Source organism: Seriola aureovittata, chromosome 22 (assembly GCF_021018895.1).
Source record: "Seriola aureovittata isolate HTS-2021-v1 ecotype China chromosome 22, ASM2101889v1, whole genome shotgun sequence".
NCBI classification, from domain to species: domain Eukaryota; kingdom Metazoa; phylum Chordata; class Actinopteri; order Carangiformes; family Carangidae; genus Seriola; species Seriola aureovittata.
The window spans coordinates 13,821,373-13,837,188 of record NC_079385.1 but is presented as its reverse complement, the minus strand read 5'-3'; the positions used below and the strand labels follow the sequence as shown (position 1 = coordinate 13,837,188).

At 40.8% G+C, this 15,816-nt stretch overlaps 1 protein-coding gene across 6 annotated transcripts in view; it reads right to left on the bottom strand.

Annotated features, from left to right (window-relative positions):
• Nucleotides 1–15,816, bottom strand: part of pcloa (piccolo presynaptic cytomatrix protein a) — a 59,337-nt gene that overhangs the window by 4,950 nt on the left and 38,571 nt on the right. For 2 of the 6 annotated variants that reach the window (XM_056367417.1, XM_056367419.1), the window contains 15 exons: nucleotides 14,365–14,490; nucleotides 11,754–11,862; nucleotides 11,303–11,367; nucleotides 10,636–10,820; nucleotides 9,964–10,014; nucleotides 9,672–9,802; nucleotides 7,739–7,765; nucleotides 6,532–6,625; nucleotides 5,531–5,602; nucleotides 5,198–5,444; nucleotides 4,298–4,555; nucleotides 2,921–3,109; nucleotides 1,636–1,777; nucleotides 1,377–1,438; nucleotides 219–353 (listed from right to left, as the gene is read on the bottom strand). In XM_056367417.1, the coding sequence (XP_056223392.1) occupies nucleotides 219–353; nucleotides 1,377–1,438; nucleotides 1,636–1,777; nucleotides 2,921–3,109; nucleotides 4,298–4,555; nucleotides 5,198–5,444; nucleotides 5,531–5,602; nucleotides 6,532–6,625; nucleotides 7,739–7,765; nucleotides 9,672–9,802; nucleotides 9,964–10,014; nucleotides 10,636–10,820; nucleotides 11,303–11,367; nucleotides 11,754–11,862; nucleotides 14,365–14,490 (1,893 nt within the window). The remainder of the gene's footprint in view (nucleotides 1–218; nucleotides 354–1,376; nucleotides 1,439–1,635; nucleotides 1,778–2,920; nucleotides 3,110–4,297; nucleotides 4,556–5,197; nucleotides 5,445–5,530; nucleotides 5,603–6,531; nucleotides 6,626–7,738; nucleotides 7,766–9,671; nucleotides 9,803–9,963; nucleotides 10,015–10,635; nucleotides 10,821–11,302; nucleotides 11,368–11,753; nucleotides 11,863–14,364; nucleotides 14,491–15,816) is intronic. The other 4 variants (XM_056367421.1, XM_056367422.1, XM_056367418.1 and 1 more) reach the window with 4 other exon arrangements.

Here is a 15,816-nt window from a genome sequence, read left to right as displayed (position 1 = left end):
ATATTAGAAATTATACGTATCACATACAATTATCTTTGAATACTTTGTAGAGACTTTGATGAGATTTTACAGAAGAGTGGAACATAAGTGAAAATTATAAACCATGAGGTAACAGATCTAGAAATTGTTTCTAGGGAATTTCTGTGCATGTGCAAGTATAAATTTGAAAGTGGATGTGTGACGTGTGACATGTGTATAGTTAACCTATTGTCCATTACCAGGCAGGTGGTCTGGAGTCTTGAACTTGTAGGTGATGTTGCGACACTGAAGAATCTCAAGGACCAGGTGCTCACCCTCCGTCTTCATCTCCTTCTTCAGAGCGATCTTTATCTCCCCCATTACCTGGGATTTACCTGAAGATATATATATATACACGTAGACACACACAAATTGGGTCAGATGAAGTCAAATATACACTACATATGGATTAAAGGACCCTCAAAAGGATAAGCATTACAGCTAATGGATTGATGCTGTTTCGCAGCTACAAAAATTGAATGCCCATTCTATCAATTTGCTCTCCGTCCCCCTGGTCTCCCCATGTGCTCTGTCAAATGAGGCATCTACTCTATGAGACTGCCCTCTACTGGGCACTAAGTGTACTCACATGATGAGTAATATCAAATATGACCCGCAAGCAATCACATTTGTTTGTTTAACAAAGATGGGGAGAAGTTATGAAGAGCTCTGCCTGTGCTGTTGTTGCCGTGGCAACTGAATGGAAATGAAAGCAATAAAAAGGCTGAGAGCAAATGATGGAAGGTAAAGAGATGAAGAAACAGTGCAGATGTGTTTGTGTGTTCACTATGCTTCGGTCTTTGTTGTAAAGGTGAGAGTGACATGGTGCACCTCAGGTCTTACTACCTTTTTAAGCATTAATCATAATTAAATGACTCAAAACATCAAAGACAGGATGGAGGAGTGAGGACAATTAGCAAAGACAGAATGACGAAAAGAACATTTAAATACAAGCAGGTCTACATACGGTATGATGCTAATGATGAATAACATAACAACAAAACATTTTCATACTCTAATTGCTATGGAAACAGCTAAATACACACACACACACAAAGTACTTTCTAAAGATTAAAAAAGGAAAATGAATAGAAAAAGTGTTCAAAAAAGAAAAAGTGTTCAATCAACAAACCAATAATCAAATCTATTAATTGATAAGTAATTTGTCACTATATCTACTGTTACTTGAGGTGGGACACTTGTATGGAAATATAGGATAGCAGTAAAATTTGAGTTTCATTAGTTTGAAGTTTTCAAACTTATCTGCTGAAACTGATTTTAGCTGTTCACCCTTGCAATGACGTGTTTTACAGCCATACATAAACACACACACACACACACATACATGTATACCTTACCTTCACTGTCACCGTGTCCCATTGATGATTTCATCACGTCTGTGCCGTTTGGGATCTTTCCACTAAACAGAGAGGAATCAGAGAAATGATCAAACTACACAACAGATATCTGATGTTTATCTATGGCTCTGAATGGAAGCATGTCTGTCTGGGAGCAGTGAGAGTAGCAGCTAAGCATCAGATAAACATCTATAATACATTCAAAATGTGAAACTGGCAGCCTTTTTAAGATAATAATAAGCTGAATAAGCTGACTCACAATCGGGGCACCTGGAAGATGGCACTGTCCACCTCGTTTGTCTCTGCTTCTTCATCCAATAGGCTGTAGGCGCTGCCACTCAGGCCGCTGTCCAATGAGGCCGCTGTCACTGGGGCGTCGCTGGATCTGTAGCTCGACCGAGCTGTGCAGAGATACGACCACATCCATCACGACAAGACAAGGACAAGAGACAGGAAGAGAAACTGCACCTCTGCCAGGTCCAGGAATGTAAAAACTAGGGCCAAGAAGCATTAGTTAATATCTGCAGCAACTAAAATCCATCATAAACAACTTCAATACTGAAAATAATTCATGCCGCAGTCAAGAGGGTGACTCATTTTAAAGCACACAAGACTGAATTGTAATGAATAGCACACAAACACGGAGGACTAGCAAGAAGCATATGGACAAACAGTGTATTTAGAATCTTTCTCTCAGACAAAGACAAGACAGTAAAATTCCAAATGTAAAGCTTTAACATGACACAGACAAATAAATCCAGAGGAATATTACACAGATATGTTTATGCAGACCAAACAAGAGGCACGTAGACCCTAGTGACATTGTTAGTCTACTATATGAACTATTTATAATAATCTAATATCTGAGTCTCAGCATTGATTTAGTTTAAAAAGTTAAACCACTTGAAAATAGTTTCATATCAGGAGGAGTTTAAAGAATCGTTATGAGTGTACCTTTTTTCATGGATGTTTAAAAAACCTTTTTATATACAACATATTTTCGATGTAATTCTTTAAGTGCATGTTTAAATGATTTACATTTCAACATTTTGCTCTCAAACAGCTGGTCAGGCAGTGTGATAGAGTATGAATGAGATGCGTGGATGTGGTGCAGAACAGGATCCATGCCGACACGTTTTCCTTTCAGGCCACTCTACACCATGTCATTGACGTATTGCAAGAGCTCACTAATACCAGTTCAATGAAGCAGTGGGGGAGTCATGACGCAGCAGATGTGGCAGTGGCACAGTGTTAACTCTCAGTGAATCATATCACAGTTTGAGACATTCATTTCCTGGTATTAGTGAACTGTGTTGGTGGCCATGAAGGAAGTGTGCCTCGCTGCATGAATCTCTGGTGATGTGGCTGAGTGCAACTCTCTCTCTGTCTTCCTGTCTCTTTTATTAGCTTGTAAGACTCCCCTCTCTCTTTCTGCAGGTGTGCGTTAGTAGTATCGCATCCTCTCTTTCTCTCATTCTCTCTCTCCTTGCTCCATCTTTGCTTCAGTCACACGACAGAGAGGAGACTCTTGGGCAAACTCTCACCTCCGGTGCTCTGCGGCCTCTCTTCTGACACAGCTTTCCTGAGGGTCAGGTGTCTGCCGTCTGCTCTGCTCCCTTTGGCCGACACAACCGATGGCAGGGCAGGCAGCCAATCGGACTGGGCTCTCTGAATGGTGAGCACGCCCACTACGCTGTGTCTCTGGTGCCTCAGTGAGAGGCGGCCTCTTTGGCCTGGATGTGTTTGTTTTCGCAGGCGCAGGTCGGATTTCAGGGGGTCAACGCCAGGAAACAAAGGTCATGGGGTCGAAGTTCAAGATGGAAGGGGGGAGGAGCAAGATGGAGATTCAGAGAGCGGTTTATCTTCACCATGGCAACCAGCTTGACTGTCAATCACATGCAGCCACAGTGTGCAGTGCACATTCGCCCCATCCCGCATGTCAGTAAAGGGCGGGGTGTGCAGCATCTACTGAGGTGCATTGTGGGTCCGGTAGTTATTCAAACAGAAAATGGGGGTAGCGGACTGCATGCACAGCCATCTCAGTGGAGGAGCTTCAGAAAAGCTGGTCATTGCTTGTTGATAAACAGAAATAAAAAAAATAACTCCAAAAAATAAGAAAACCAAAATACCAAAAGAGGTTAATGATATCTTAGGGAAGGGGGGGGGGGGTTGCAACTTTTTTCTGTTTTAAAGGTTGGACAAATCAATCCAAAATATTTAACTGCTAGCTGGCAGTAGGAACCTCTCTTTGAAGCAGAACATTTTTCCCGTTGAGTTCCATTTAATGAACTTGTAGCAACAAAGTTAATAATTTGCTGGTCTTGTCGTTTAAAAGTGAGCTGGAGACGGCACTGCACTCTGACAATAACTGACAGATTTTGCTGATTTGTTTTCCTTCAAGTCTTCTGTTTCTTTTTCCTTTTTTCCATACTACTTATCCTATTAAAGTTAATGTATTTAAATTACAATTCAAAACAGCAAAACCTAACGTTAACCTGGGTAAAAGTAAGTATTTCTGTTCAACTTCATTAAAGTAGTATTAAAAAAATAAGATTTATAGCCTCTAAACTTTTAATTTAATGGTTAACAATTTCTATGTAGTCAGAAGTAGCCTTTTATAAGCAACCATTATGCCTCTTTGGGTTCAATGAAAGGGTGTCAAACTCAGGAAAGTCAAAGACAGTGTGCTACAATGCAGGTGAGGTGCTGGCTCTAGACACTTGTGAGTACATACAGAAGAGAAGCGGTGAGAGGTTGACACACTGTGAATACAACGGGGAAGAGGACCAGAGGGTGTAAAGGGTGAGGGAAACCGAGAATAAAAAAGGAAACTGAAAGAACAGAAAAAAACTCAACAGAAGGTAGAACAGATGAGTGCGAGGAGGCCATGCTGCGTAGGCTTTATTTGCGTCTTGGTTTACTTGGTTGGAGGCGTTGCGGCGGCTGCTGCTGTGACTGCTGTGGGGCATCGCCCGTTGCTATGGCAGCGCCTCCGCTGCTTCCAGTGCCGCTGTCCTGATGGTGTTGCCGTGCGGCGCTTTTGCTGGAGCGTGAAGCGCCGTGCGAGCGAGAGTGTTGGCTGTGTCCATGGCTGTGGCTTTGGCTCTGGCCCTCGGACGGGGAAGGCTTCGATGTGCCAGGGCTACTGTGAGATTTCTCGATAGTGGGCACCTGCGTGTCTAAAACAACCAGATTCACCAAATTACCAAAAAAACTACCTTTTATTTTAGTGAACTGAGGCTGTTACCTTTAGTTTAACACCTGTGGTGAATGAGTTGCTGGCTAGTGGGATACTGCATCTAGCCAGCACGGTAACTGCCTTACAAGTCTATGATCGTCTAGCATCCTTATTAAATTTTCCTCTATTAATTTTTTTTCTAAATTAGGGGGACATTCAAAGCCTTCCACGGCCATGTTGCCCTCTGTGTTAGAAGAAAGATAGAGGGAAGCTAAGGCTAGGCCTCTGAGCTTGGTGACATCATGGCAACTGAGAAAACTGACCATGAGAAAGCAGAAAGCATGAAGCTGAAGCTACGATGGGGGTGCAAAAATGGGCAGAGGAAGGTGCTGGTAGAAAGAAAGGATTGCAGAGAGAGAAACAGGTGGACAGAGGTGGACACTGAGACAGAAGGAAAAAGCAGAAGTGAGAAGCAGTGTCAGGAAGAGAGCAGAATGTAAGAAGTGTGAAGAATAAAGAAGAGGAAAGAACAAACACAGAGAAGAGGGAAGCAGAAATAGTAGAAAAAGCAGAAGGTAGAGAGGGCTGTTAGGGGATGAGGGTGATCGAGTCGAGCAGGAGAGGGGAATTCATCGTGTCCTACCCTTGGCCGGATCTGGAAAGATCCCGTGGCTTCGGCTCTTGATGACAGATGATTTTGGGGAATCCTGATTATCATGTGAGGAGCCAGTGGTTTTGGGGGAGGAGTGTTGTGAGGAGGGTTTAGAGGAACTGTGTCGGCCCTGGCCTGAGTGGGAGCGCCGGTGGTGTTCCCCCTCGCTCTGCTCCTTCAGGGGGAGCCACCGCGGGACGTTGTCCAGCTGGGCGGTGTTGGACAGGTCAATAAGGACCTGTGAACAAACAGCAGTTTAATGAGCATTTGCATAAAAATGTAGTACACAACTGAATGAAAACTGATATTGTCAAAGAGGTTTACCTCTCCTAAGAAATCATTAGAGGAGCACTTGTCATAGTCCCATACGCTCACCTCCAGGGTCTTCTTCCTCAGCTGGAACACACACATTTAAAGAGTTACAGGAGCTATTTGCAAGTCTTGCTAGTGCTACATAGCTAACTTTAGTGTTAACTGTTGTTCACTTACCAGTCTAGAAGAAATGTTGCTAGTTCAGTATCAAACTTCTTTACTTTACTCGCCAAGAGTGGAAAAGTGGACAACAGCCCTTTTGTTGCTTCTATTTCTGTCACAACTGAATTGCTAACCAGCTAGCTCAGTCCTTTCTGATACTGAGTCACTAGTGTCCAGGGTACCGTAAAGATGTAGTGCTGCACAGAGGGTGTATCACAACTTCTTGTATTGTAAACGCAGCAATGGCTGAAGCTCTAGGAAAGACTGGTAAGTAAACAGCTGCTAATGCTGTTGGCTGTGTAGCAATTGCAAAAATGTACAAATAGCTCCTTTAATGTACCTTTATAGTAACCTATCTTGGCTGAGTGCACAAAAAAATGGCAAAAATAAACATTAAACAAAAAAATGTGCAGTTATTCAGCAGCTTAAAAAAGCAGACAACAGACATTCACAAATTTGTTATGATTGATATGGGTCCAACTAATCTAAAATGGGATCTCACATGGTATAATTAAATCCCAGTGGCATATCCATCTGCTCTGCTAAAACCAATGGCCACAATACTAGTCAACGTGCCAGCAGAAAAAAGGCAATATTCTGTGTTTTGAATCATTTTAACATGGAAATTGACACATATTGTGTCTTTGTTTGTACCCAGTGACTCTGTGCTGTAGAGTTACAGAAAGTAGTTGCAGTCTTTAAACTACACTTTCAAACTTCTGTAAATGTAATGTGTTGCCAGGTCTATAGTGCTGGCTCACATTTGCCACTTTTGTGCAAGCCTTTCACCACATAAAAAAAGATGTATGATGCTGCACATGTGCCTTTGTGTGTCTGACCACATACAGTACCTGCTCCAGGTGGATGTTCTTATAGATGACAGTCTGGTTCCACTCGGGGTTGAGACTCTTGCCCGCAGGTTTGGACCTCCTCTTGTTTTCAGCACTGGGGGAACACATCACACCAATGGTCACAGACATGCAAGAGTCCTGCAGGTAAATGGGGCAGCACAATATACTGGAGTAGGGCACAATGTGACAGTAGAGGGGAGAGAATGAATGCGATGCACATTGTTCGGACGGTAACAATGTATGGGCCTACGTGCATGGGCGGCAGGGTACGATGTCAGGGTGTGCTGCAAAAAAGTCCATTTTGATTTCCATCAAGTCATTTAGTCACATAAAAATTTCTATATCCTAAAACAAGTGAAAATGAACACCAGTAAATAAGAGACTCATTTCTGATTATATTTTTTGCCACTTTAATTTAAAGTCAATTTACACTACATAGAGACACTACTATAATCTACCTTCACTGAATATTTCACTTGTTTTGAGGCAAAAAATATTTTACATCACAGTTGACTCACTGGAGTAGAATGAATGACTTGTTAGATGGATGTTTTTTGCAGTGTGTGGAATTTGATTTAAGATTGTAGGGTATGAGTAAGTCTGTAAGAGTTAGTTTGGTAAAGACAAGGACAATCTACTGTATATTGGAAAATAATGGAATGAATAAGGACTGCAGAGCAAAATAATGGGAGTGTGTATTAAATGTGGCGAGGCATCGAGCGCACAGTACGATGTTGGGGCACGATTACTGAGGGATTTTAATCACAAAACAGGGACAAACTAAAGCGTGTCAGGTTCAATGTTAGGGTTTCAAACTACAATGGTTAGGAACAAAAACAGACCATCTACCAGGAAAACACAACAGTTAGCTGGGGAAGCGTGAATTGTCAGCACAGAGGACTATATCTTTATATGTTATGTTAAATACATGGTAAGATGTTAATATTTAGGGATTTTAGTTGTTTAAAATGCAATGCAAAGACACTAAGCCTGAAGGTGAGGGGAACATCATGAGAATATGGCGACTAAGGGAAAATGAAAAATTGTTCCAGGGTGAAGAGAGTTAGTGGGACTGAGCTAATTGACTTGTATCAATGAGCCTCCAATCAATTGGAAAACAACCTGGACGTTTTGTTACCTTCACCAAACTGACAACCAAATTTCAACCAAAACAGAACCAAAGTGCCAAAGTGGGCAAGTCACATACCTGGCGTTCTGGACAACCATGACCTGACTGAGGGGGTCCAGCATGCATTAAATATAAAGAACAACATACAGAAACAGTAGTCAGAGGGAGGGTGGGGGTCAAAGAGTGTCTGTGGACTGTGAGTGTGTATGTGGGAAAGGGGAAATTACTGTAGTTTTTGTAGTTTACTGTAGTTGTAGTATTACTGTAGGCTGAGTGTGTGATTCATTATCTGTGCGTTTAGGAGAGGGACAAGAGCAGGGAACTGTGGTATGCTGCAGCGGGGTGGATTGACTTTGTGCTTTAGTGTCTCATGAATTGCATGTATGTGCGTTGAGAGGGCTTTCAGGTGATGTAACGCATCCATTGGCAACCCTAGTGGAGATCTGCTGCTCATGGGGCTGAGTGAACAGCTGATTGCATTTATAAATCTTTGTTCCCTGGATAGAATTCAAAGTCTAGGACTAAGACTTCAGCACTTTACATCTAAACACAAAATCTAATCTAATTTGTGTTTACATAGTTTGTTGGCTAGGAAATCTTTGCTCTACCAAGTAATACTGGATTACAGTTTAAATATAAGATTAACACTTAATCTTAGCTGACCTAAGCAACAAGTTGCATTGGTCCATTGCAGTGGGCATTATGGGTAATGCGCAATAGAAACCTGCACATCAAGTCAACCCTTAGGTGAAAGTTTTCTCTAGTTTTTTCTTCTAGAATCTGGTCGTTTACTTACTACATGTCCAACCAACACCCGTGTACATTCGCTTACATGCAGCTCGGATAAGCATAATTCCAGCCTTGTCCACACTGACATGTAAATATATATTACTTTCGCTACATTTTTTCCTCTTTCCTGTTTGCTCTGTATTGAATCTTTATTTGAAACCATCCAAAACACTGCAGGACTTCCATGTGGTTGCCAGGAGATCTGTGATGCATCTGAAAAGCCTCTGCATGGATTGCAATTGGTGCTCTGATAGCTGTGAGATTGACCATGTATACACAAGAAGCATATACAGTATATGCACACATGCACTTAAATGTGCATGTTTCTGTAGCCACTGTGTGTGGGGTGGCAGCAGGGCTTGTGGGTGCCACTCTTTAGCATAACCTTAACCCACAGTGATGTTTGCATTTCCGCATGTGTGAAACTGAAGGCCTGAGTGGCGGCTGGCTGTAAAGCCCACAGCCATATATTATTGCTTTTATCTGAAACAATAACAGGAAAAAAAAACACTCTCTCGAGGGACCTCATACAGCAGAGAAGGTGGGAGAGTCAATTACATTACAGCGCAATCACAGTGAGAAGGGAACCCTGGATGTATGAGGGAGTGTGGATCGTATTGCAAGTAAATATGAGAGCTATTGATTCTGACTGCACTCACACCTACAGTGGAGCACCCATCATCATGGGCAACATCAACACAAGTACACTAAACCCCATAGCATTTACATAACGTTTATGTCATTCAGCAGCGATAAGGGGCTGATGAGTCCCATAGCAAGAACAAGTAACTGGAACGTAAAACATAACATTTGACGGACCTGATGTGTAGTGTATACATAGGTGCTATGGAACTGATACCTAAGAAAGGTCATGTGCTGCACATTGAAAGATGTCATGGTAAGCCAAAATCAATTGTAAATCGATTTTAAAATGAATGGAAATCAGGTTTGAGCTTAACAAAGTAGCTGCCTGCAGAGCCTGGATGTCAATGGGAAAATCTAAGCAGGTGTACTTAAATTCCTCCTCCAACAGTGGCTGAAAACAACAGTAAACCATGATATAAAAGTCACATCTTACACACTTCTATTTGCTTAAATCAACAAAACTGGTACACCTACAATATATTTCTCATTCTATATCATTACATCATTAAAACTGACCTTGGTCCTGCTCTGAACTATTTTTTAAGGTGTGCTTGCAGGTTCCACACCCTTGACTCACCCTCTCCCTGGCAGGAGATACACTTTAACAAATGGGTCAGAGTAGCCATTGTTGTCCCGCGGAGCGAGGTTTCTGGCCTGCAGGACATGGACGATCAAGTTGCCAAGCTGCTTATCGTAGTGGATTTGAAGCTGCAAAGAGAGGCACACTGAATTAGAGTGGATTCAAATGCATTTGGGGAGAGAAATGAGATGCAAAAGTACAAAGTAATTATATAAGTGATAAGTGATAGAGCTACCATAACCATATATTTACTTAAAGATCACAGAATTCATGGTTACTTTTCACAGACCTGAATCTCTCCAGAGATGGGGTGGGACAGGGTCTTCGTTCCCTCTGCAGTCTGTAAGAGATAAAAGCAACATGTTTAGATCCTGCCAGCAAAAATCTGTGGGTGGAGAGTTTGCGTTTACTGGTGGGCATTCATACTGTACACTGCGTACTGTACTGTGCTGTGCTGTACCTCATGCAGTGCTTGAGGCTAATGTTGCATCTTTGAATTTGTTTCACTATTCATTTTGATTAAGTTACAGCTGGTTTTGCTGCTTTTTTTGCTTTTGTTTTTTTTTTACATTTTCACAATTCATTGGCATATATTATATATTTAGTTATACTGATTATAAAAGAAAAGCTACCTCAATGTGTTAAACTTATTGTTGGAAAATTTGATACATACTACTTTAAAGAAATATGTTCCAGCTCTTAAAAGATTATTTTAAAGACTGATAGTGCCCAACATAGCTTCTTGGGAAATGCATTTATAAGTTACTGAAATGTGAAGGTGTGATCTTCACTAGCCATCCGTAGATTTAACCAGCAACTCAATGTTGAGATCATAATAGTATTGACACTTCTTCTGGGATATTCTGTAAAAGTTTGACTTTTAAAAGCTGATCATCTGAAATCTCAACTCAACAGTTCTGTGCGGAACATGACTAACACTCCCCCCTTCCCACGGACTGGCCTTGCTGCTGTGGCGTTTCTTGCTGACGGATGGCGAGCCTGGCTGAGCAGGACTGGAGGTCGCGGAGGTGGTGGCGGGCAGGCCTGAGGAGGAGCTTGATGTGGGAGCCTGCTGCTGCGACACTTTCTGCAGCTCAGCTGCCAGCTGCTTCGGGTCAACCCCTGGAGACCTGGGAGGTCTGTCACCTACAAGGTGCATACATACAGCATTCATCCAGAAACTGAGACTATTTTCTAGCCTTTACTAATCAAAGGAAAGATGGAACAGGAACACACACTGTGCAGGGGTTGAAACCATAAAAACTTTTGATCACCAATTCCATTGAAAACTAAGAAGAAATGAAAAACCACAGACAGAAACTTCTAGTTGAATATTAAGGCACCACATTACAGCAGCCCTTTGAAAACTATCTAATGTTCGCAGACTGGTTCAGTGTAATGCAGACAGACAGAGGAAATAGGCCACAAGTAATACACGGCTGAACTTGAGAAAAGAGCGAATCTTAGATGAAAGCGATATGAGAAGACAGTCTGAAAACTGCAATAGACAAAAAATTAATTAGGAAATACAGAGGAGGCAGAGATGGTGTCAGAGAGGAAGTGAGAAGCATTAAAAAAATAAATAAAAAGCATGTTGGGGATCGAGTTATAGAAATGCTGTAACTCACCTTTGCCATGCTCCTGGAAATTCAGGTGCTGGGAACCGTCAGTCTCAGCCAGCATGTTGAGATCGCTGAAAACAGAGAAATAATGTGTCATATAATTCTGAAAATAAAATTATGAAGGTAAAATGAGTCTCATTAATTCAATTGGGAATAGCAAAGCTAGCAATCATGACTGACTTTAAAATATGAAATGAGAAAAGGATGTTTTGTAGAATTTAATGTGTGATTTAGGGGGAAACTGAGATTTTGCAAATTATGACAATGACTGAAAAAAAGAAAGAAGAGCAGAGGGAAACATTAGGTAGATGAGGAGGCAGGAAATGAAGAAAAGGCAATGATTGGATTTGGATCCAAGATAAACTGAGGAAGAAAATAAAAAATAAAACAAGAATGAATATGGTGTGCTAAAAATACAATGCGGGAGAGAGCAGACAGTGACAAAGGTTATACTCACAGTCTGACGCACACTTCTGCATCACTGCACGGCTGTCCGACGAGCCCTTGTACTTCTTCATAGGTTTTCCCCGTCAGAAGAACTCCATTCCACTCCAGGACTTGCATTCCTATACACAGTTTGCACACAGGCAGGAAAACAATCATAAATGCTATATACAGTGCAATAGAAACATTTCATTTCAAAACAGAAAGAAATCAAAAGCTTGAAGTGCGAAGCTCTATGCTTGAATAAAGGGATCAATTCATATAAAAAAATAAATCCATGTTGGCCAGGATACGTGACCAGTTCATGGTCGAAAATCCATCCTTTGACTCAGAGCGAGGAATCTTTTGAGAGAAAACAAGCTTTGATTCTTACACTCAAACGACATGTGCATCAGACTGCAAGCCAAAACTGGAGAGATGAATGCTGGTGACAGCCCAAACAGCAGCTGTGTGACAAAGCTGCTCATGGAGCTCTCAGGCACAGACAGAGTGAAAATCAACTCATAAATGGCTTCATGTTGTTTCAGCGATACAACTAGAATTTGCAGGAAAACAATGCAAACATGATGCATTATGTAAAGAATCCAAAATCCAATCAGATTCTCCCCGCTGATACTTCAGGAATGAAAAATGTCTCATAAAACTGACCATTTATTTATATTCAATTCAGCAGTGAAAGCTCATAGATTTCCACACAGCACAGCAAACCCACTGCATCCTCCAAAAACACTCCCTGCACACTGGCAGGACTTACACAACTTGAAACAGCCCATCAGCAGGGTCCTCTGTTTGCGACGATACTCCCTTGCTGCATGTGTGAGTGACAGGGAAGTTGCACTGTAGTTACACCCTGATATTATTCATCACATTGGTCCCATTGTGTGGCTTGTGAAATCTGAATTTCAGCATCAGCACAGAAACAAGCACGCATTCCTACACGCGCTCTCTGTGACACTAAGCCTCTCCGCCTGTTGAATCTGACGACATTTCCCCATATTCACAGCATAGAGAGTGAGATACCGTGTTCCCACTGGCAGGACCAAAGTACTTTGCAGCCATTCTGCTTAGTGTTGATGACAGGGTTATGGCTGTTGTCATGGTTGAGTTGTCCTCATGGCAAACAGGATCGCAGACGCATCTTGACTCTTGGACTGAAGAAATCATCATCAGCTACAAACTATACCACAGAGGTCTTTCTGTGCTTAAAATAAAATATATAAGACTATAGAAGGCTCAACCACGATGGATGAATCACAAATAGAGAGAGCAATATAGTGTAAAGCAGAGTTTCAGTTTCAGTTTGATAGAATATACTAAAATTATGTCAATTAAAATTTCTACAGCCCATTAAGTCTTTTAGAAATTACACAGCATGATTAATCCTGTGCCCTTTCACCTTTTCAAGTATTAAACCCCTGATTAAAGCTTGAAATCTTATTCAATTTTCAATTGAGAATCTTGTTTCCTGATTTAAAAAATTATAGTTTATCTATTTTTTGTAAATCTTCACACTTTTATTTCAGATGTAACCTAAATTGATTACATGATCTACATCTACATACAGTATCTCTGCCTGTTTGTCATAATGTTACACTGGAGATTCCAACTTCCACTATGTCATAAAAAAATCTGTTTCAATTCAAGCAAATACCTTTAAGCCAAGTTAAGCCCATTCATTTCCACAGTTTTTCATGATTTAATTTTTTATCTTTATCTTTTCATGATGCAGTTTTCACTGAAAATCTCTCAGAACGTCCTGATTAAGAAGTAGAAACAGCCATGGATATGGGTTTTTTTTTTAAACAAGGAAGGGAAATGGGATGAGACACAAACAAGAACAGAAAGTGTGAAAAGAAATGCCCACGCTCAAACACACACACACACACAGACAGATGGATCGCACACACTATGCAGGTCCAAGCTGGGCAGTATTTCTCTCTCCCTATCTCACCATCCATAGATCACCAGTGCGGCAGCCTCAAAAGGCTCGGGCCACAGCTTTACCAATTGTCCAACACCTTCAATGTGCCTCAACACAGAGATTAAAGGGGACTATGAGTAGACAGATGGACTGGGAGGGTGAGCGGGTTAACTGTTTCCAGAATCCCTGATGTGAAATCAATAACACCTCATGAAAAGTGTTCCTGTTAATACACCACACAGCAATTCATCCTCAGGTGGTGTCAGTGAGAGGTGTGTAAGGGTGAAAACACAGGTCATATATATGTGGGTGAGTGCATTATGGCTACATGGTGACTTGGTGAAATAGCTAACTGTGGTAGCTGTTGCAGCTTCCACCTATATCATACAATGTATAGTGTAACTGATCACATTTCAGAGGAACAATCATCAAATAATCCATTATTTGTGACAAAATAAACTAACCACAACCACACATCTCCAGTATTATTAATTTAAAGCTTGCTTATGAATATATCCAATTTTGCTAAAAACACAACTCCATGAGTCATGGTCCTTTGCCAGTATGTGATAAAATTAAGTTCAAATCAAGACCTCTTTCTGTCACCACTCTGTTCTCAAATCTTTGTCCTTTATACATACGAATGAAGTCTATTACAACATGTTTTTGAAAAAAGGGAAGTAAAATTCATAAAGGAGCATACCTTCAAGAATCTTTCCTGTTTGTTCTGCAGCTCCACCAGGTAGGACTTTGGCAACATAAGCTCCAATGTCTCCATTACTGCCAGGGACCTCTTTCCCTCCAACCACGCGGATACCCAGACCATTTCCTGTTTAGGATAAAAAACAAAGACTAGTTAGTGCCATTAGTAATTAGTCTGTGATCTTTAACATCAGCATTAAACAGCGGCTTTCTTTTGTATGTCAACACACACATGTAGACTCACCAAAACAGACAAAGAACGAGTATGGATACCCTGCGAAGCCAAAGTGCTACATATTTTAGCACAACTGATTTGAGACAGGAATTTTACTTTTTGGTATCAACTTTACCACAGAAAAATCAGTATGGTACAGAAATGTGCAATTACCATGAGACATACTGTATGTAAAATTGTCATTCAGAGACAAATAGCTAAAGTAGAGGAGATTTATAGAGTGAAAACTACAGCTAATCTTAGCTGAAGCCAAAATTAGCCTACATTTACTTTTCCATTTTCCTTACCTGTAACCTGTAATTGAAAAGGTAATTATAATAATTTAGCTAATTATTTCAAATATTCCATAATAAACTAAAATTGAGAGATGGCTAAAACCAATTTTGATTTTGACTAAGTTAAACTCACGCTAAAGGTAACTAGCTTGGAGAGTAGCAGGAAGTGTCATCTCAGCCTTTGACACAAATAAAATATATGTGATGTCATTTGGTGTGGTTAGAGTATTAAAAACACATTTAATGTTTGTTGTACAAATTTATTAATATATTTAATTTATAAATATATACATACATCTATAAATAAACATTTCACTGTTCTGTAGGCACTGCATTTGTAACAGCATACATGCCAACTCCTCTACTGACTATCCACAAATCAAATGCATCTAGTATTCCTCTGCAGGTCACACATAAAAAGGCCTTCACCTACACAGAACCACAACCTCCATCATTTTACTGTATAAACGTCTTAAACATGGTTACTGCAGCATGAGCAAAATGACTCAGTTCAGCACCCGGCCCTCATAAACAAAATGCTTCCTTTGTGGGCTGTTTGTTAATTGTGTAAAATAATCCTGAGTGTGAGGGATACGCCATTTTGAGCATGGCACTGACTGATGAGCATGGATAAGAGCCAAATCAAAAGGGAAGCCAGGAAATGAAATGTCTGTCTGCTTTGAGCCTGGAGGAACGGTGTGATGGAACGTAATGGCAGGGGAAGTGACTTGCCAGTTTGTTGAGGTTTGGCATGAATATCAAGTAAATAAAATGTGTAAAGCATACTAGTCATGCTCTGTAAACCTAATGAGACGTTATGATCCATATTATTGTGTACATTTTACTGTCTTTACCCTTTTTAAATAAGTTTGAATCCATTTTATGATCATTCATATTCAATAAAAGGAAAACAATGTCTGTGCTGTAAACAGTGCATATTTGA